This window comes from Barbus barbus (assembly GCF_936440315.1).
Source record: "Barbus barbus genome assembly, chromosome: 18".
Classification (NCBI taxonomy): Eukaryota; Metazoa; Chordata; class Actinopteri; order Cypriniformes; family Cyprinidae; genus Barbus; species Barbus barbus.
In genome coordinates, this window is record NC_136746.1 from 4,569,851 (window position 1) to 4,592,179 (window position 22,329).

At 42.2% G+C, this 22,329-nt stretch overlaps 1 protein-coding gene across 1 annotated transcript in view; it reads right to left on the reverse strand.

Moving 5' to 3' along the window:
• Positions 1 to 2,351: 2,351 nt before the first annotated feature.
• Positions 2,352 to 22,329, reverse strand: part of LOC306884243 (1-acyl-sn-glycerol-3-phosphate acyltransferase epsilon-like) — a 69,460-nt gene continuing 49,482 nt past the window's right edge. The window contains exons 6-8 of the mRNA XM_079439975.1: positions 8,201 to 8,362; positions 6,390 to 6,513; positions 2,352 to 4,998 (exon numbers count right to left, since the gene is read on the reverse strand). Coding sequence (XP_079296101.1) covers positions 4,773 to 4,998; positions 6,390 to 6,513; positions 8,201 to 8,362 — 512 coding nt within the window. The 3' untranslated portion in view covers positions 2,352 to 4,772. The remainder of the gene's footprint in view (positions 4,999 to 6,389; positions 6,514 to 8,200; positions 8,363 to 22,329) is intronic.

Consider the following 22,329-nt stretch of genomic DNA (forward strand, 5'->3'; position numbering starts at 1 on the left):
TGGCAGAGACGCGCCGACGCTGTTGCAATCGAAGCGGCCGTAGAAGATGTTTAACTCGTCGGCCAGCAACGGATCTGCTCTCACCTCCGCGGAGGATTCGTTTCCAAAGGCACAGATGGTCCTCAGTCCCTGCCACATGCATCGAGAGTCATTGAGCTGGAAATGAGACTTAAAGGTTAAATCATTTGGGAGCTTTGTTGCACCCTGTAGCCAATGACCGACCAAAATTGCTTCACTTTTGGCCCAGTTTACTTTAGCTGATGATATTTCTTAAAAATCATTTAAAAATTTTACCAAGGTATCAATGTCTTTTTGATCAAAGACAGCAGATCCCTTTCCTATTTAGTACCCAAACTCTGGAACAATCTACCTAACACTGTTCGGGAGGCAGGCACACTCTGTCATTTTAAATCTATATTAAAGACACATTTCTTTAACCTAGCTTACACATAACACACTAATACGCTTCTATTATTCAAATCCTCTTATTTATTCCAGGTCATATCGTTTTGGCTGAGCACAGTTATGTTTCATAAATTATTTATTTATTAAGCAATATACAGCGCTGACTTTGTTGCATACGTTTGACTTAATTCTTTGCTTTTGTCTTTATTTCCTATTACATAAGTATACTTAATACTTCTACTTTTATAATGGCTGTTATTGTTCATTTAAACTGACATTTAACAAAAAAGGCAGAGTTGTGCTTGTCATATTTCATTTTATTTTACATTCAGTGAAGATCAGAGTATATGTGCACATATTAAAGTTTTATATTTTTAAAATGAAAACGAAAACGCTTGTGTTTTATATTTCGAAGAAAACAGAAAGGCAGTGGTGTTTGATATCATTTCGTTTTATTGTAATGCTACTGGATCTTAGCGCCGCATTTGACACTATCGACCACAGCATTCTTTTAAATAGACTAGAAAATTATGTTGGCAGTAGAGGAAGTGCACTGGCATGGTTCAAATCGTACTTATCTGACCACATTTTTCTTGGCAGTTACAACAGTGAAGCGTGAGTGAACTCCATGCCTTATTATTGAGTGCTCCCTGCTTGTGCTGGAGTAATGCTTCTTAAACATGGGACAAAACATGTCCAGCAATTGTAACTGCTATCAGATTTAAACATTTTAAATATTTTCAATTGTAAATGTTATGGGGATTAATAATAGAATGTATTTAATACAATTATCCCCTTCAATTTAATTTTATCATTATTATGTGAAATCTATGACATTGTCTTCTCACTACATCTAAAACAGTGTGTCCACAGAGAAGGGTTCAAACATTCATATGCTATAACATCGACAAAAATGATTTTTTTTTTAATGATGAAAAAGTCCTTGTTTTATGAAAATTAACACTTAGCTCATATCAAAGCATGATTGTTTTTCAGTGACACATGCATGTTTCATAAGGTTTTAAAGTTGTGTCCCCACTTTTTGTCAACACTGTCAGTTGAAAAAGAGAAAAGTTGGGAGGTTGTGTCAAAGCATAGCTCAGTACATAGACAAATCAAACTACATTTATGTATCGTATGAGTAAAAGGTTTTATTTTTTTAATTTTGCACCCTGTTTTGTCCCACTTCTCAAGAATGACTGTTTAGCGTTGCATTGTATCCAGGCCATTTCTACCCAAGATTTTGTCCCCACATATTATGAACCAGCCTATTGTTGTTGGCTGCACTACTACTCCAGTCACGTCAGTTTGGTCTTTGGCAAAGTCTTTGAAGACATTGATACAACAGCAGCTTGGCATAAGACAGACCAATTATTTGTTTGTTTTACTGATGCACACAGGGGTGCTGTGCTTTCTAAACAGAGACTGGAGCACTGGGTGGCGCAGGTAATTTCTCATGCATATGAGTTTGCTGGGCAGTTTTGCCTTCATCGATTCACTGTCACTCTACTTGTGTTTTTGGCAACATGGGCAGCAATCAGAGTCCCATTTAAGTGTCACTCTGTGAGATTTGTGCTGCAGCAACTTGGAGTTCTGCTTGCACATTTTCTCGTTTTTACAGATGGAATGTGACTCCATTGCCAGTGGTGTGTGCAGTGATCTCTGCATGTATGGATGATTTGCAAGGGGATTCTGTGACTGTAGGTATTCATCTTCCACTACTGCTTTCAGCAATGCCTCTGGCCTTCCACTTGATGTAGAACCACAGTTCTGTTTTTAACGTTTTGGTTGGCTGTATGAACTATTACAAAACATGAGAATTTTGGGCATTTTCATCTTAAAACACCTTTAAACTCTATAATAAGAACATATTGGCTTTGTGTTCTATGAAGAAAAAAATTAAAATGTCAAATATAATTAAAACGACCCAAATAAATCAAACATCAGACTGAAAGAAAAAAACTTTATTGTGAAGGAGTATAGTACAGACAATAAATGATCATGAGTGTTTACTGCATGGACAAGTCTTTAAAAGATGGGCATCAATACAGCACCTGTTTAAGAACGTTTGTTGCAGTTCAAATACTTTGCACAGTCTCACAGAGTTTCGTGACTTCAGAATCATAATACATAGTATATAATTAAACGGTATCAAATATCAAATCATTCCACTTCGCCGAATAGATGATCTTCCAATTATGCTATGATAAATGCGTGATTCCCCCCCCCAAATAAGTTAAGGGCAAACTCTGCCCCACAGCCAGTTTCATTGGTAAATCACACAGTCACTTTAAGAAAGGTTATGACTTCAAAAAAATCATGGTTTTGACCAAGACAAAAGACATCAGTAATGTTAACGAAAGCCCAAACAATCTTTTGACTATAAGTCAATAATATAACCATAAATCATAACCACCATATAAGCACAAATCAAATCCACTGAAATAAGAAAATAAAATAAAATCAAGAAAAGGACAAAAGTTGTATGAAACTATATTGGTACTTAAATTAAATGAAAGAATAGAAAGAGTCTTAAATTAATCATTAGTTTCAGCTAGGCTTCATTTTAAAGAGGGAAACATTTATTTATTTTTATTTTTTGGAAAGGTGCTATTTTATCAAATACAAATGCTTGACATTATTTTAACTACTTTAAAGTATATGTAGTTTTTTACCAAACTGTTGCAAAGTACAGTTTCAACATGGCATCCCCAACACTTTTTTTGAACAATAAATTTCCAAGGCTTTTCCAGATTTTCAATGATTGTAGGAACCCTGCTGTATTTGTGATTTTGTCAACAAGTGCTTGATACTATTTAAGGGTTAAAGTTTTTGGGTTATAAACTTATACTGAAGGCATTTGTGCTATTGCCTCACTTTCATTTTAAATTCCCATACTCTCCGAACATTCAAATACATTTCTCATCAGAATATTTTTAGATAATGGACTTTAATGACAATCACATTATGAATTATGGATAAGTGGAACCAACTGTATATCAACAAATCTTTTTAATGTGGGAGCCTACACTGACCTTTATATCTGAAGTGACCCATAAGCTTCCAGTAGAGGGAGTCCTGTTGAAGCTCTGGCAAAGTTTATGGTCTTCCAAAGTTCTAAACATCTCCAGTAGTACTTAATGAAGCTGTTTTTTGGTAAATGTCAAATAAATAATACAATAGATCAATTGTATTCCACTTAAATTAAATAATACATATATACTTCTAATAAGTACACAGGATTTAAAGAACAATTAGATGGCATGAGCAAGATGAGGTCATTAGTATATTTAAAAAACAACCACTGAACTAAGAGACTTCATGACAAATGTCTCAGATTTCTTATGTAGACCAAATTATTGCTCTTGATTATGTTCTGGAAAAACATGTAAAATGGGTTGAGTGGGGACTTGTCCAAGAAATAAAGTCATATAGGTTTGGAATAAAGAAGTTGAAAAGACAATTTTATTATTTTTTGACTGAACAATATTTAACACCTCTGCAACCAGGAATTTTGGCAACTATCTGTGAAATATTTAGCAACAGTGCAAATGCTTACAAAAAAAGCCCATATCTGACAGCCTTTTTAGATCTTGGCATCAAATAAAATAAAAATATAACTAATGTAAATACACAACCAAAACCTAATGCATAACCAACAAAAATCACCCATAATGAAAATAAGCACAAAATAATAAAATACCCCAAATATTCTCAAGATCATCATGATGATATACAGACCCTGTAAACACAATTGATGTTAGAAGCCATATTCAGAACCACACAAATCATACAGAGAACACCCCCCCCCCCCCCCCCCCCCAAAAAAAACCTTGCATATTGGAAATTTAAACACGTGGTTCCACAAGGCCAATGATATGGTTAAATGACAAATGTTTCAAGACTGCTTTGGTTATACTCAACATTAATACAAAACATTGTATCTGTGTTACATTGTTATCCATTTGTGCATTTCAGTTGTGTTGAACTCAGATTGTGTGGAAACCCTCACATTGGGTCTACACTGCAAGTGAATGATGACAAACAAAACTGAAACATTCCTATTATAAATCAAAATAGGAATATCTGTCTACAGTGCTGCAAATATATTATGCAGACAAATGGAACGTTTTAGCTTTTTGCATCCCATACTTGTTTGCAGTGCAGACACAGTGTTACTGTGTTTACCTTCTGACAGTTAAGAGTATGAAATAAAACAAATGAAAAGCAATAAAAAAAAAAAGCCTCTTGGTTAGTAGTATACTATGTGCCAAAAATAAACTATAGTGAGAAATGAAGAATCCAATGATGAAATCTAAAAGTGTCATCTGAGTGGTCAGAATGGATTTTTTTTCAGTATGGTTAGTTTATGGACTTAAACTTACCCACACCCATCCAATCAGAGTCCCATAGAGCCAGGTATTGAAATAGAGTTTTCTACCTGACTCTGTTAACAGCATTGGTAAAGTGAGGCCACCCAAAATCAACAGAGAAGGCAATGTCTTTGTAAGACTAAGAGGCGACTTTTGGCTTTCTCCAGGGAACCTGCACTTTTTCTCAGAGTCTTCAGAATCATAGAAAGTGGTCAGAATCCTAAACAGAAAGAATAACACATTTTGAAAGTGCAACTAAACCACAATTTTAAAGTAATCCAGCATTTCCAGTTCACAAAATACTTTAATCAGCAGCAATGTAGTGTAATGAATGGCAGCACCACTATTTTTATGCCACGTTGTAATTTACGCACATTTTTTTTTCAGTTCGGCAAACTGGAAATAACCCAACACATTCTCGTTAAATGTTTCTGTGGCTTGACTCTAGTTCAACCACTTTAAAGTATATGCAGCTTTTAGACATAACTGGTCAGAAAAAGTGTTTCTATACTGTGTGCAACAATGAACTTCTAGGACCTTTCCAAGTTTTCCATGATCCTGGGATCCCTGCTGTGAGCAGTGATTTTGCAGGCATACCATAACCAAAACAAGTGTATGCAGGGTAACACTTTTTGGTTACACTTTATTTTAAGGTGTCCTTGTTACAGTGTAATTAAACATTTATGTACCGAGTAATATTATTTAGCGCTGTCAAAAAAAAAAAAAAAAAAAAATGGAATTTCGAATATTTGTCAAATTTAAAATAAAAATCCACATTTGAATGCAAAAACGCTGCATTCAAATTTTAGATGTGTGTCAGGCAGCCTTATATGTGGCACACAAGATGTGATGACGATGTATGTGTCGTTGTTTTTAATGCTTTTTTTAGCCTATCCAGTTAACCCACTGGATGAGGTGCTGCTCATTTAAAATATTGGGGAAAGAGAACATGATGCTGTTGTTTACCAAGCCTTTCACACAGTCTATTATCGCATTTTCTATAGCAACATCTATACATACTTACATGATGCTTGTTGTTTCTAATTGTTTAAGCAACGTAATTAATTATATATGGTTTATAAACATTATTTTAAACATTATGCACTTTTTTCAAAGCCTTTTTATTGCTTTGAAGAAACGTGCATTAGTACGGTAATATTTTGCTCGATGCGCCCTCTTGTGGCCTAATGAGCCAAAAGCTTAGGGTTACTTGTAATTTACTTACTTGGTTACATGTAATTATTCATAATTTATTGTTATTATAATAGTAAGTACATGTAAAGTGTAACAAGGGCACCTTAAAAAAGTGTTACCTACTTTTTCTTATTATTATTATTATTATATTTTTTTTTACAGTGCCCTTGTTACACTTAACATGTATTTAATATAATAATAACAATACATTACACATGCCTTACATGCAACAGCCGTTAACCAAACCCTCATCCTAACTGTACGGCAAGTACAGGTAGTTAATAAATATTACTAAGTATTTTAATGTACAATTACACTCTAACAAGGACACAATAATATAAAGTATAATCGTATGTAGTTATGTATACATAGTTAAGCATAAATAAGAGTGATTTTTCAGGTATTTTGGAAACTCACTTGTCCTTGATTTCAAATCTTTCATGTAGCCATCTGCGGAAGAACACTGGCTCCACAGGAATTTCCCTCATGTCCAAGCGGTTGAAGTGGATGTGCACCCTGGGGCATTCCTTGCACAGGAACTCTATCACAGAGAATTTAAATTAGATAAAGGCATTTCAGTCAACCATCAGACAGAATACAAACAAAATTGAACACAATTAAAAACTGTTTAAGAAAGTGAAATAAAATAAAGATTATTTAATAATTACATAAATGATTTCACTTTAAACATAGTAAAATTACAAAACTTCTGTCTTAATTTGTTCACTTGCAAGGTTTCATTTTTGGCAGAAAACTGCTGGGACTTTTTTCACGTTTTTCATTACAATATAATGACATGCTGTAAACGTCTAGAAAATGTTAGAAATTATGAGAATGTGAAAAGTCTGGCACGCATTGTGTTCCTAAATGCACGTATAACTCGCGGTGCATGCAAAGACAGAATTTACATGTAGCAGTTGACTTTATCCAAAGCGATTTACAAATGAGGACAACAGAAGCAATCAAAACCTACAAAAGACCAATAATATGTAAGTGCTGTGACAAGTCTCGGTTAGCCTAACGCAGTACACGTAGCAACTTTTTCTTTTTTTTAATTAGAATAGAAAAAGAATACAGAAATTAGTGTTAGAGGGTCTCTCTCTTTAAAAAAGAAAAAAAAAGAAAAGAAAGAAAAGTTACTGTTAGAGGTTCTTTTTTTTTAAATAAAGTAAGTGAGTGCAAGTGTTAAAGGATCAAGTTTTTTTTTTGTTGCTACATTTGTGAATCGAGTCATAGTGGTGGGCCACTATGTAATAATCAAGAAACAAGGAAAAGCAAAAATATTTCACCGAAAAAAAAGAAAAGAAAGAAAGACTGGGCTTTGACTTTTTTCCCCACCGAGTTGTTCAGAGTTTTGTAGGCTACTCTAAACTGTAAAAAGTAATTTTTTTTATATGTAAGAAATTTCTGCTTTTACCACATGCATCCTTGAATGTAAGTGTTAATAAATTATTTACATTACATTAATACTCCTTTTTTTAAAATGATTATGAACATTATACCTTTTTACTACCGTAATATCCGCTTGCAAAGTAATGACGTAATGAATACTCTTTCCAAGTCTCTACTAGGTTTCAAGAGCAATTTATGATCACCATCCATTTATAACATACCTTTAAGCTAAGCTTTAAAAATGTTAGGTGAACACTACAGTCTCCAAGTTCACTGTGTCACAGACACCAATATTTTAACGATTCATAAAAGATGAATCTCTCTCTGGCCAACTCAGATTTCAGCATGGAGATAAAGGTCAGGATCATGATTTTTAAGTAGTATTACAGTACACCATTGAGTGTACTGTATAAGCTATTTGTTGTTCGCTTGTGGGATCTGACAGAGCACTTTGACCCAGAAATTATGACGCATGACTGAAACTTTGATATTGTGCCAGGCTGTTGCTTACTAGTTTTGTTTTGTTTTTTTATAAAAGAAGGACGTGACAATATCCTAACAGCTACCTAAATGTTGCGACTGTTTATTCCTGTGAAAAACAGGATGTTTTCTGTATGAAACCTCTTATTGCTTTAGTATTTTTGGGAACCAATGGAAAATAACACATTGTAACACTTACTGTTTACAGGAAGTAACAGGAAATTCACATATCTATTTTTTTCCCCAGCCCTCAATCAATGATTTAACGCTGTGTGTCCGCCTTCTTTCCTGTGCTAGTTTCAGTTGATGAAAGTAAACATGCTGTTTGTAAACAATGTATGATAACAACAACATACCTGGCATTGTAGGAGCTGGATGTCTCTGGCCGGCTGCTGTGGGTGTTCCCTCATATGCAACGGTTATGTCATAGACAGCATCCAGGTGTTCTTTCATAGTCTCAATGGCAACGTGTGATGCTTTCATTCTTGGTGTTAAAACGTGATTCAGCACAGCAAGTCCTGCAATAGGCAAGACAAAATTACTATTGGAAGTAGTTTGAGAAACTACAATTTAGTACATTGGGAAAACATTCAGAAATTTTCTAGCCATCTATCAGTGACAGAAACAATAAAATTATTATAAAATTAAATATTTACGATGCCTTTGGGAAACACGGTGTACTTGAGCACTAATAGTCTCTGCTTACTTTAGGCATAAATGGACAATGAAATTGTAATTTAGTTACAGTGTCTTGAACATATTTGTTTGAATATCTACATTTCTCATTTTCATTCATGCAGATAACAAAAATTTGCCACAGTCAGTGTGTCACTCCTCAAACTAAGCAGTATACGTGGGCATTGGTTATGACAAACAAAACTTTTCTTCAAATTGTGAATGGATTACATTGGATTACACAGCCTACTGATTAATAAGTGAAATGAACAATTAATCGATTAATATTTCTAATAATTGATAGATTAATCAATTGTCAAAATAATCATTTGTTGAAGCCCTACTTTACAGCATGACTGACTGAACTCATTTACACAAAAATTGTTAGACCTTAGTCAGTTTAGACACCACATTGAATTTAACAAGTGATGAAAATGAGGCTTTCAATAGACTTCCCAGCAAGGAAGGAAGAATAGGTTTCCATGCACTCGCTTGGCCGTTTTTTGTAACCTGTTTTTTGTAACCCTAATGGTGTCTAGTTAAGAATTTTTGATGTTGCCGAGGTCAACCAATGCCCCATGGGGTTTGTTTGGTGGCCATCTTGAAATGATGTCATCGCGAGTGGTGAAAACACATTCTGATAACTCCTGAACCGTACAACATACAAACACAAATTAAACCACTTTTTCATATAATTCTGACACCAGGAATCAAATGGAAAGGTCGATGATATGATACAATCACTCTTTATTGGTGAAAAACAGGCAAATTACACATTTTTCAGCTCAAAACAGTGTAACTTTTGCTATTTTGCTCCGCAATAGTTTCCTGCATCAGACAAATGACACTAGATTTTCTCATGTCAATTGCAAGGTTGTTAAACAGATGTCAATCACTCAAAGTGACATAAATGATATAAATCTGATAATACTAGCTAACTGAAATTAAGCAAAAGTCATCAAAATTCCGTTTCAGTCTTCCGTTTTGGGGCACTGGGGGAGTTTTGACATGCCCTGACATTCGTGTTTTTTTCAGTATCTTAAAAAAACCCAATTAATGTCTGAAGTCAGTAACACTTTATAATAACTGCACGCTATGACCCATTAGGTAAGCATTAGTAAATAGTCAGTTTATCCTTTATAAAGCATTGTCCCAACATTGAGTCATTAGTAAGCAGTTTATAAATACAGCTATAAATACCTTGTTCCCTATCTGTCGGTCACTACGAGTTATGTCGTGACGACATTAGGGGATTTACTTGAGAGCCCCGACTGCCTCTGATAAGAGAAAACGCCAATGAAATTTGGCTAGTGGATTTTGCATACCTGAGCCACTCCCCGTGCATACGGGTATAAAAGGGCGACAGGTGCATCCACTCATCAGATTTTTGCTTCGGAGCCGAGTGGATGAGAAATCTTCAAAACAGATCAGATCTCCACAAAGCCGTCTGCCTCGAAGTTTGTTCCTGGGTGGCGTTACGGTGCAGACAGCGGTGTCCCTGCAGCAGCGATTCCCCTGGGTACTTCACCTGAAAGAGCAAATTTCTAAAACACTGGGCGGTTCGCGTCTTTTTAAAGATGCCGTTCCGTCCGTGTTCTCTTGGTTGCGGTCGCTTCCTGTCCTCGGATGACGGTCACGAGCGCTGTCTTCAGTGTCTGGGCATCCAGCACGCTGAAGATGCGTTTGTGGATGAGTCATGCGCCTGTTGTGGGCGTATGAACATGGCAACGCTGCGTTCTCGCCTTTCCTTTCTGAAAGGATTGGCACCCTCTGCCGCCACCCGTCCCGGTCTCTCTGGCTCGAGCAGAGGACCGCCGGCTGGCGCTCTGGGAGATCTGAGGGTGACGGTAAGAGCTTCTCCGCCGGGCACGTCCCCGCGGACCTCTTACTCCTCCCGCAGCGCTTGTTCCGTCCGGTTCCCGAGTGATTTCGCTGGTTCGCCTCACGGGGCCGCCAGCATTTCATTCGGTGCGCCGCCCGAGGATCAGATGTCGATCGCGGCATCGGGGGATGGGCTTTCGTCCTCTGAGGATGAACGATCGGCGGGGCTGCCCCCCTCGGGTGTTGTCGCCACTGCCGATCCGGACCCAGAGCTGACGGCCATGCTTGCCCGGGCAGCCGTGAGTATCGGGCTGGAGGTCAACAGACCGCCCAGTCCCGAGCCCTCGCGGCTGGATGATTGGTTCATCGGCGCAAAACGCGACCAGCGGCCGCACTTTGCCCCGGTGCCTTTCTTCCCGGAGGTGCATGAGGAGCTGACGAAGTCGTGGACGGCCCCTTTCTCGGCCAGAAGCCGCTCGTCTCCCTCCTCCGTCCTCACTACCCTCGATGGCGGGGCGGCCAGGGGGTACGTGGATATTCCCCAGGTGGAGAGAGCGGTTGCGGTGCACCTGTGCCCGCAAAACGCCGCCACCTGGAGGAATCGTCCGCGTCTCCCGTCCAAAGCCTGTAAGCTGACGGCCGCACTCGCCGCCAAGGCCTACAGCGCTGCGGGCCAGGCCGCCTCTGCCCTGCATGCCATGGCCATCCTGCAAGTTCACCAGGCCAAGGCACTAAAACAAATGCACGAGGGTAGTCCCGACCCGGGGTTGATGCAGGAGCTGCGCACGGCGACTGACTTCGCTCTCCGGGCGACGAAAGTCACGGCGCGGTCCCTCGGGAAGGCGATGTCCACGTTAGTGGTCCAAGAGCGCCATCTCTGGCTCAATCTGGCCGAGATGAAGGACGTCGACAAAGTACGCTTTCTCGACGCCTCCATCTCCCAGACGGGGCTATTTGGCGACACTGTCGAGGGTTTTGCCCAGCAATTCTCGGCAGTACAAAAGCAGACGGAGGCAATTCAGCACATCCTCCCTAAACGGCGGGATGCTCCAGCTGCCACCGCTGGCCCAAGGGCCAGGCCCCAGTCTGCTGGTCGCCGTGGGCGCCCTCCTGCGTCCTCCAGAGCTGCTCCGCCCCGTGCTGAGTCGTCACCTAGGCCGGTGCGTCGAGCCTCTCGCAGGAGTGCGGCGCCCCCTGCGCCTCAGCCGGCCGCCAAGTCCTCCAGGAAGACGACAAAGCGGCCCTGACGCGCACAACCCGGAGATGGAGGAATTTGCTCTTTCCCAGGAGACGACGAGGCTAGCGTCGCTCCTTCCCCCGGAGGAGGGCCGGGTGGAGAATCCTGTGTTTTCTTTTCTTTCTGTTCCGCCACTGGCTCAAGGGCCAGTGGTACCCACATTGTCAAAGAAAGAGCAATTTCCCTTCCCTCCGGGTTCCCAGGTCTGCGGGCTGACAGTGTGCGACGCAATGCCTCCTCACTCTCACCCGAGACCATTTTGCCAGTGGCCAAGAGAGTGCGGTCTGGGGACGCGATGCCTCCCCGCGCACCTCTAGCCAGTCCCCCCGGGGACTTAGGGAGTTTTGTGGGGATGAGTCAGAACGCACTGCCTTCTGTTCCATCCAACCTTACTCCCCCTCGCTGCACCACTGCGGGCACGTCGATTGGGCCTTTGGTGCCGCTTGCACGGTATCTGGGGGCGTGGCTTGCGCTACCCAGCCCGTCTCGCTGGCTCATTCGCACAGTTCGACTCGGCTATGCGATTCAGTTCGCCAGGCGGCCGCCCAGGTTCAGCGGCATCCTCGAGACTTCGGTGGCAGTCCGAGATGCACCTGTCCTGCGCGAGGAGATTGCTGTCCTTCTGGCAAAGGGTGCAATCGAGCCGGTCCCTCCAGCCGAGATGAGGCAGGGGTTTTACAGCCCCTACTTCATCGTGCCCAAGAAAGGCGGTGGCCTTCGGCCAATCCTGGACCTGCGAGTCTTGAATCGGGCCCTACACAAGCTCCCGTTCAAGATGTTGACGCAGATGAGTTCACTCCGTGGATTGGTTTGCAGCGATCGACCTGAAGGACGCTTACTCTCATGTCTCGATTCGCCCTCGACACAGGCCGTTCCTACGGTTTGCGTTCGAGGGGCGGGCATGGCAGTACAGGGTCCTCCCCTTCGGGCTCTCCCTGTCTCCCCGTGCCTTCACGAAGGTGGCGGAGGGCGCCCTTGCCCCGTTACGGGAAGTGGGCGTCAGGATCCTCAACTATCTCGATGATTGGCTCATCCTGGCCCGATCGCGAGAACAGTTGGGTGGTCACAGGGACCTGGTGCTCCGGCACCTCAGCCAGTTGGGGCTTCGGGTCAACTGGGAAAAGAGCAAGCTCTCCCCTGTGCAGAGAATCTCTTTTCTCGGTGTGGAGTTAGACTCTGTGAGTATGATGGCACGTCTCTCGGACGAGCGTGCCCAATCAGTGCTGAACTGCCTGAGTTCCTTCAGAGGCAGGACAGTGGTTCCGCTGAAACAGTTTCAGCAGCTCCTGGGGCATATGGCATCCGTAGCCGCAGTCACGCCGCTCGGGTTGCTTCATATGAGACCACTTCAGCACTGGTTACACTCACGGGTCCCGAGATGGGCATGGCGCCGCGGGACACGTCGTGTCACCATCACGCTATCGTGTCGCCGCTCTTTCAGCCCCTGGTCGGACCTTGCCTTCCTACGGGCCGGGGTGCCCTTAGGACAAGTGTCCCGGCATGTTGTTGTCACAACAGATGCCTCCAGCACGGGCTGGGGCGCTATATGCAACGGGCAGGCAGCCTCGGGGCTCTGGATGGGGCCTCGACTGCTTTGGCACTTCAACTGCCTAGAGCTGTTGGCAGTGCATCTGGCCTTAAAGCAGTTCCGGCCACTGCTCCTAGGCCAGCACGTGTTGGTCCGCACGGACAACACTGCGGCTGTTTCGTACATCAACCGGCAGGGAGGTCTACGGTCACGCCGCATGTCACAGCTCGCCCGCCATCTCCTCCTCTGGAGTCAGTCACAGCTCAAATCGCTGCGCGCCGTCCACATTCCGGGGGAGCTCAATCGTGCAGCCGACGCGCTCTCACGACAGCTCACTTCCCCGGAGAATGGCGACTCCATCCCGAGACGATCCGGCTGATTTGGAGTCGATTCGGGGAAGCTCAGGTAGACCTGTTTGCTTCCCGCAAGTCCTCCCACTGCCAGCTGTATTCCCCTTGGCCGAGGCCCCCCCCCGGCACGGACGCACTGGCACACAGCTGGCCTCGGGCTCTGCGCAAGTATGCGTTTCCCCCAGTGAGCCTGATCGCACAGACACTGTGCAAGGTCAGGGAGGACGAGGAGCAGGTCTTGTTGGTTGCGCCATATTGGCCCACCCGGACCTGATTTCCGGAACTCACCCTCCTCGCGACAGCCCCTCCCTGGCGCATCCCTCTGAGGAAGGACCTTCTTTCTCAGGGGCTCGGCACCATACGGCACCCGCGTCCGGCTCTGTGGAACCGCCATGTGCGGCTCCTGGATGGGACGCGGCAGACTTGAGTGGCCTGTCACAGGCTGAAGTGGAGTCTGTTCGCGGACTGGTGTTCTTCTCGGCGGGAGGACCCCCGAAGATGCACGATTGGAGTGGTGCTTTCTTTCCTGCAAGAGAGGTTGGAGCGCGGGCTGTCGCCCTCCACCTTGAAAGTGTACGTGGCTGCTATTGCGGCCCATCACGATGCAGTGGACGGCCGGTCCCTGGGGAAGCACGATCTCGTCGTGAGGTTCCTGAGGGGTGCCAGAAGGTTAAATCCTCCTAGGCCACCCCTGATGCCCTCCCGGGATCTCTCTATTGTCCTGGCTGGACTTCAGAGAGGTCCCTTTGAGCCGCTGGACTCAGTCGAGCTGAAATTCCTGTCGGCCAAGACAGCGCTCCTGACCGCGCTCACTTCCATCAAGAGGGTCGGGGACCTTCAAGCATTTTCGGTAAGCGAAGAGTGCCTTGTGTTTGGGCCGGCCTACTCTCACGTTGTCCTGAGACCCCGGCCTGGATACGTGCCTAAGGTTCCCACCACGCCTTTCCGCGATCAGGGGGTGAACCTGCAAGCACTGCCCTCGGAGGAGGCAGACCCAGCCTTGGCGTTGCTGTGTCCCGTAAGAGCGCTGCGCATATACGTGGACCGCACCCGGAGCTTCAGAAGCTCTGAGCAGCTCTTTGTCTGCCACGGAGGTCAGCAGAAAGGGAAGGCTGTCTCCAAGCAGAGGTTGGCCCACTGGATAGTGGATGCCATCGCCTTGGCGTACCAATCCCAAGGCGAGCCGTGCCCCCTCGGGGTGAGGGCTCACTCCACACGGAGTGTTGCCTCCTCCTATGCGCTGGCGCACGGCGCCTCTTTGGCAGACATCTGTAGAGCTGCGGGCTGGGCGACACCGAACACCTTCGCGAGATTTTACAGTCTCCGCGTTGAGCCAGTCTCTTCCCGTGTGTTGGGTAACAGGTAAGTGGCGGGAAGAGTTGGCCGGTGTCACGCTTGCTGCGCCATTCCCCCTTACCCGGGGATACGAGCGCCTATTCTCTCCTCCAGTTAGTTCCCCGAACGGCGAACCCTGGCGGAGTTCCTCCAGCACCCCCGGCAGTCAGGCTGGGCGGAGCAGTCTGACGCCAGGCCCAGTACCGGTGTTAGCTTGCCCGGGTCTCCGGTCAGCCCCTGTACTCGGCTAGGTGCCCGTGCGGCCTGATTCCCTTCGGGTGATCCCACACGTGTATTCATCCACGGTACGGTTTCCCTCATGGTAAACCCGTGTCTTCCCTTTGACAGAGCTCTGTCAGGCCCTGCTGGCAGCCTTCCTCCCTTCTCCTAGGTAGGATCTGCCCCAGGGTCCAGGCGTATGTAGCACTGCCCCAGGCTTGGGCCAGTCCATACCAGTGTCTCCACACGTTACCTCCCTTCGGGCAGGGTGTGGCCTCCGTAGCGCCCTTCTCCGGAAGGCTCGCTTCCCCGTCGTTACTGCCGGGCTGTAACAACAAACAGGAAAGACTTGAAGCAATCTTTCATAGAAGGTCGAAATCCCTTCCGATTTCTGGGGAAAGGAACAGCGGCTTGGCTATCTCCAGCAGCAATGTACTCAGTGGTCCCTGCGGGCACCAAGGTTAGCGAATTTGCGCTGGGGCGACGGGAAGGTTGCGACCTTCGCATCGCATTTGTCTGTCACGCGCTAGCTTGTCAACATCTGCATGCCACAAGGTCGTGACGGGGTTCAGGTTGTGGCGCTTTCCATAGACCCCTAATGTCGTCACGACATAACTCGTAGTGACCGACAGATAGGGAACGTCTCGGTTACGTACGTAACCCTCGTTCCCTGATGGAGGGAACGGAGACGTTATGTCCCCATGCCACAATCTTGAACCATCGCTGGTTGCCAGGGACACGTTCTCGGCTCCTCAGCGGAAAACCTGATGAGTGGATGCACCTGTCGCCCTTTTATACCCGTATGCACGGGGAGTGGCTCAGGTATGCAAAATCCACTAGCCAAATTTCATTGGCGTTTTCTCTTATCAGAGGCAGTCGGGGCTCTCAAGTAAATCCCCTAATGTCGTCACGACATAACGTCTCCGTTCCCTCCATCAGGGAACGAGGGTTACGTACGTAACCGAGACGTTCTTGATTTATAAGCATATCTATTACAAAGGAGATTTAAAGGGACAGTTATCTTCGTCACAGGAAAAAATAAACAAACACAGAGGGATACAGAACTCAGAAATATTTATTTCAAGACGCAAAAAAATTAAACTGTACAACTGTACACTTGAATTTTTATTTTATATTTTTCTATGAAATTGCAGAGGTTTATTTTTCATTTTTTATCAAGTGTACAGCTATACAGTTTAATTTTTTGCATCTTGAAAAAATATTACTGTGTTCTATATCCCGCTGTGTTGTGTTTGTTTAACTTTTCTGTTTGGAAGATAAATGAGTCTTTAAATCTCCTTTGTAAATGTTTTACAAGGTATGAATAAGATGGCCTCATAAAAATAGCTGGCTGGCAACTACTAAACCAGACCTGGGCATTGTACGGCCCCCGGGCCATATCCGGCCCTCTGGCTATCGTTGACCGGCGAGGTAATTTGTGAATTAAAAGTTAATCACAAATAGGTGTAATTAGGTGTACGCAATAAAACTGGACTGCTTTTATTGTCAAGGCAACAGCTTTGTTTCCTGATAATGAAACAGTTTGAAACTGATTTTATTTTTGTAAACTCATAAAAACAACAAATCTTTTGTAAAATGATGAAAGCAGGAAGTGCTTTCTGCCATCTCCGAAGCTGGAGCGCATCACAAAAAAGAACCGAAACTCTATTTACTAATTACGGTAACACTTTAGAATAAGGTTCCATTTATTAACATTAGTTAACAACATTAGTAAACATGAACTAAGAATGAACAATACTTCTACAGCATTTATTAATCTTAGTTAATGTTAATTTCAGCATTTACTGATGCATTATTAAATTCACAAGTTGTGTTTGTTAACATTAGTTAATGTAGTGTGAACTTACTTTACTTTACTTTTGTCATTTAGCAGACGCTTTTGTCCAAAGCGACTTACAAATAAGAAAAAGTAACTAAAACTCAAAGTTAGAACTCTATAAACACTATATACCCACATATTTAAGAAAATAAAGAAATTAAATAAAATTGACACATGCATATAACAACATTTCAATAATAAACATATAAATGAAAAAACTTCAATAAAAAGCGATACTTCTATCCCTGTCCAGTGGAGTCGCACGGTAGAGTTGATGGTCTTTACACTCTTCGGTCTTCACACGACGACTGCCGTGATGCCGCGGTATAATAACCTTTTTTATACCAATCCAACAAATCACCATTTCAATTCAGCTGGACCCACTTTCCTGTTTATCAACTAAAAATGGCCAAGCAAGTGCACACACTGACAAGATACGCGATACAGTACGAGACCAAACGCGATTTCAGCAGCTCTCAACACAGTAAACAAAATAAGCGCTTCCTAGCAATGACAAATGCGCTAAACACTGAGACAAGTAAATACACTTACGAGCAGATTTTAAACTTCCGCTGATAGACTGCTTCTCTTAAAGACTATTTCATTACACTGCTTTCTGCTGACACTTGAACCCACTTTCCTGTTTATCAACTAAAAATGGCCAAGCAAGTGCACACACTGACAAGATACGCGATACAGTACGAGACCAAACGCGATTTCAGCAACTCTAACTAACATGAGTAAACAATGAACAACTGTATTTTCATTTACAAACATTAACAAAGTTTAATAAATAGTGTAATAAATGCATTGTTCATTGTTTGTTCATGTTAGTTAATACATTAACTAATGTTAATAAATGGAACCTTATTCTAAAGTGTTACCCTAATTACTAATGACTATTTACTAATGCTTACCTAATGCCTCACAGACATGTGAAATAGGCTATATCTATAGAAAGTTTAAAATGTCTACTTTTAAACGAACCAATTCAAAAACAAATATTTCCTGATTATTTTAATCTGTATGAAGGTTGCATTTCTTTCTAAAGGCGTGTCCAGTACTACTCTGGAGCATGCTAGCTGTCAACCCTGACGTTGTTTTTCCCAGGATTCTGCCATATTTTACCATTCTATCCCGCTATATCATCCCGTTTAAATATTTTCCCATATTTCTCCCGTTTTTTTAATCTTTCTATAAAAAAAATCCCACTGGGCATATTTTATGTTTGCTACATTCACCTCCGTTAAATCTCCCGTAATTTGTATGGCCCAAACCTCATTATATGAATAATCACGTCAATTACATGAATAAACACGTTGTCCTGTTGCCTTCTCACAATCGACAAACAAATTTCAACCCATTTGGCCCCGCAACTTGGCAACCTATAACCCAGTGATGCTGTTGATATCTGCGCAGTAATGATGGCGGTTAAATCTGCAGGCGCTGTGGATAATCCACGGGTCGGGAAATAAAAAAAATGCATTCTGATTATTTGCGGGTGGATAAGATAAATCATTAATGATGCAAATATTAACTACATTTTCTAAAATATGAACGTGTTTTAAATATATTTTTTCATCAGGCATACGATTTGGTTTGTGTGTGTATGTGTGTGCATGTGTTTGCCTGTTCGGGAAGTTGCAGTGATAGAAACGGTTCACTGGTAGAAATGGGAGGAGAACACATCTGGGTGCTTCAGTAAAAAAAAAAAAAATACATGTAAATTGAAATATAGCTTACACTTCTAAAGGCTATGGTTTAATTACTTAAATATGAGTGCTACAAGTTTCAAAGTCAGGTGCTGCGACTGCTTTGTTTACTGCGGTTAACGGGGAAACAGCTATATTCCTGGCAAAAAGACTCCGCCCCCTTCCCCCACAGACACGGCTCTCTGCAACCACCCAAGTTTCTCATGTGGCCCCTTTGGAAAATTAAATGCCCACCCCTGTACTAAACGATTAATAACCTGACTTAATCATGAATTAAAGCAGGAATGTGTGTTAATAAAGTATTTAACACATTGAGACACTATTAGCATGTGTCTAAATAAGATTTATAAATGTACATTTAAATAGTTTATTAATCATTTACTTATATATCTTATGAACCACTGACAACTCCTAAATCTGATATTCACATTGACTCCATTGTCAGGAAGGCCCAGCAGAGGCTGTACTTTCTTCGCCAGCTGAGGAAGTTCAACCTGCCACAGGACTTACTGAAACAGTTCTACTCTGCCATCATTGAATCCATCCTCTGCACCTCAATAACTGTCTGGTTCAGCTCAGCTACCAAATCTGACCTCAGAAGACTACGGAGGGTAGTCCGGACTGCTGAGCGAATCATTGGTACAACCCTCCCCACTCTCCAAGAACTGTACTTATCCAGAGTGAGCAAAAGGGCTGGTAAAATCACTCTGGACCCCTCACATCCAGCACACAACCTCTTTGAACTGTTACCATCTGGTCGACGCTACAGAGCTCTGAGCACCAGAACGACCAGACACAGGAACAGTTTCTTCCCTCAGTCAATACATCTCATGAACACTCAATAAATAAACGTAGAACACACAACTAATACATTATCCATTCACCACACTCACTTATTTTATTTTCTCATTTCTAATTTGCACATACTTCACCTGTACATACATAGTCGCCTATATTATATATTATATATTGTGTATTTTTTATTTTTTTTGCTGCTTTGTACATTGGTTATTGGCTATTTCCTGTTATTTTGTTTCATTACCTGTGTCCTGTCCTGTTACTGTCTTTCTGTTGCACTGTGGAGCTTCTGTCACTACAACAAATTCCTTGTATGTGTAAACATACTTGGCCAATAAAGCTCATTCTGATTCTGATTCTGATTCTAAATAACTGGTTTGTAAATAACGTAATAATTTAGAAATGATAAATGGATCCTTAAAGTATGAAAACACAATTATTAAAAATTATAGCCATGCTCAAGAACAAAACATGTATAGCTGTATTTATAAACTGCTTACTACTGCCTATTAATTTGGAACAATGTTTTATAAAGGATGAATTGACTATTTACTAATACTTAACTAATGATTCATAGTGAGAAAATGTTTATGCATGGTTAGTGAATAACTTCAAGTCACTGAAATAAGGCCATAAAACCCATACAGATTATTTGTTCAAAATACTTTTGAAAACTGGATGTGGTAGACTAGAGTTTTTGCTACAAAATAATGTGAAAATTATCCTGTTCACTCCAGAAAACAATATATTGATTAACATTTGTAAAATGTTTTGTGATAGATGCCCTTATGCGAGGGAGTGACAATGGCCTCCCATAATGGGCCATCAATATGAATGTGACTGAGGCAGGTAAGTAAGAGTGTGAGGAGAGTAAAATAATGTGGGGTTTTGATTATTATTTGTATTTTATTTGAAATTCAGTATTATAAATATAAACACAGTGAAGATCAAGGACACATGATTGAACATACTGATCTGAACATTGAGACTTGAACAGTAACACCTTTGTGCCAAACATTCATTCATAGTGTAAACACTCCTACTACTTTTATATATTGTGGTTTTAAATGTTATAAAACATTAAACAAACATCCTGGCATGGTGAAACATTTAGACAATGAAATGACACATTTCAAAATGTTTCACTTGATTTCATACATGTAGTCAGGAATTGTAATTTGGAAAAAGTCTAACTAGTAAAATGTGCACATGTTATGTCACAATAACACAATAACAACAGATGCAAGTAATCTTAGACCACTCATCAGAGTGACATCCTCCACTGGATCAAGCTGTGTGATGCATTGCGTTGTGTTCTTCCTCTTCTGGGGTAAATTCTGGGTTATTCCTCTCAGCGTGTCTTCTTCCAAAAACAAAAAGTAGCCCAGATGAACTCGTGTTTTTTTACGGATGATGTGGGCGTTTACATGCACGCGTGTCTCACGTGGATGTTTAGAATCTGAAATGTGCGATCGGCTCGTGGGCGTGACCACATTAGATATAATGAGTTGATATGGGAAAAGTGGAGCTCGCGTTGTTTCATACGGATTACTTTAACAGAGAATATTTGTTTTGTATGTGACTTACTTAATAGACATTTCAAGCTTTCTATACATATATTTCTCATGTATTTGAGGCAAGTATTCGCAGAGATTCATGTATTTTTATTTACGTGTCTGTGAAGAGAGGTGACAGCAGCAGTGGCGTAACTACAGACAGTGCAGCCGCACTGGGGCCCGTGCGGCACGCGGGCCTGCCTACATCACAAGCGGGCCCCTGGAGAACGAAGTTACTATATTAATATATATATAGAAATATTAATAATACAATACAATTCATGCCAAGAGTCTTCACAGCAGTGAATAAATACGTAAATTTGCTAATAATGCTTGTGTGCTTTAAAGGTCTAGTGGTAGAACTTTTGTCAAGCATTTCTGAGGTTCTCTCTAATCTAATCCACCCTCGTATATTTTTTTTTTCCTCATTAAAACCAAAGTGGTGTTCATCAGTGATTGTATATCAAGAGCAAGTACACGTTTGTGTGCATTATGTTTTGTGGTTTTACCAGAACGAAACACACGATTGTCTGTGTGAAGATGCGCATTGTGCACAAGCGCCAAGAGAGAATTGATAACAGCGCCAACGAGCACTCGCCATTATGGTTGTGCTCGCCTCTCGGACAGGAATGTGGTTGCCGTGATTCCTACGTGTTTGTGTTGGAGAGAGACGCACGAAAAGAGAACGGTTCAATTTAATATAAGAAACTGGTTTTAGTTGGTCTAAATTAAATAGGTTAGGCACAAATTTGCTTATATGGGTTCTCTTCTAGACAGGAGCGCTGTATGTTTGTAAGTGCTTCATAACCATGCAGCCCAGGGGGCCCGTCGTAGTAGCCTGCACTGGGGCCCGTCATTCCTAAGTTACGCCACTGCCGAGCAGGCAGAGAACGCACCCTGTATATTTACTTTATTTTACAAAGGCACATTATTTTGTTGTTATTATGAATATAGACAAATAAAAGTAGACCCTTTGCAGTTTCAAACGATACCTTATTTTTTTTTGTACGATCAAAACTGGCAGAGTATTTTTAGTTATTTTTAGAAAATCCGAGACAGACCGCACCAGTGCGGGCTTCGACCCCAGGGGGTTAATAACAGTGGTGGAAGCATTATTCAGATCATCACTAACTTTTACTTTTACAATGTGGTATTGACTTCAGTATTAATACCACATTGTAAAAGTAAAAGTATAGACTATCAACAAAATGTACTTAAACTATCAAAAGTAAAAGTACTCATTATGCAGTAAAATGGTCCCTGTCAGTGTTCTACCATTATACACTATATGATGTTTTTGGATTAGTATTACTGCTGCATTAATGCGAGCTGCATTTTACCGCGGTAGATATTTAGGGTTGAGTTCATTTTTACTACTTTATATACTGTTGGGTTGTTTATTCTACAGAAATGC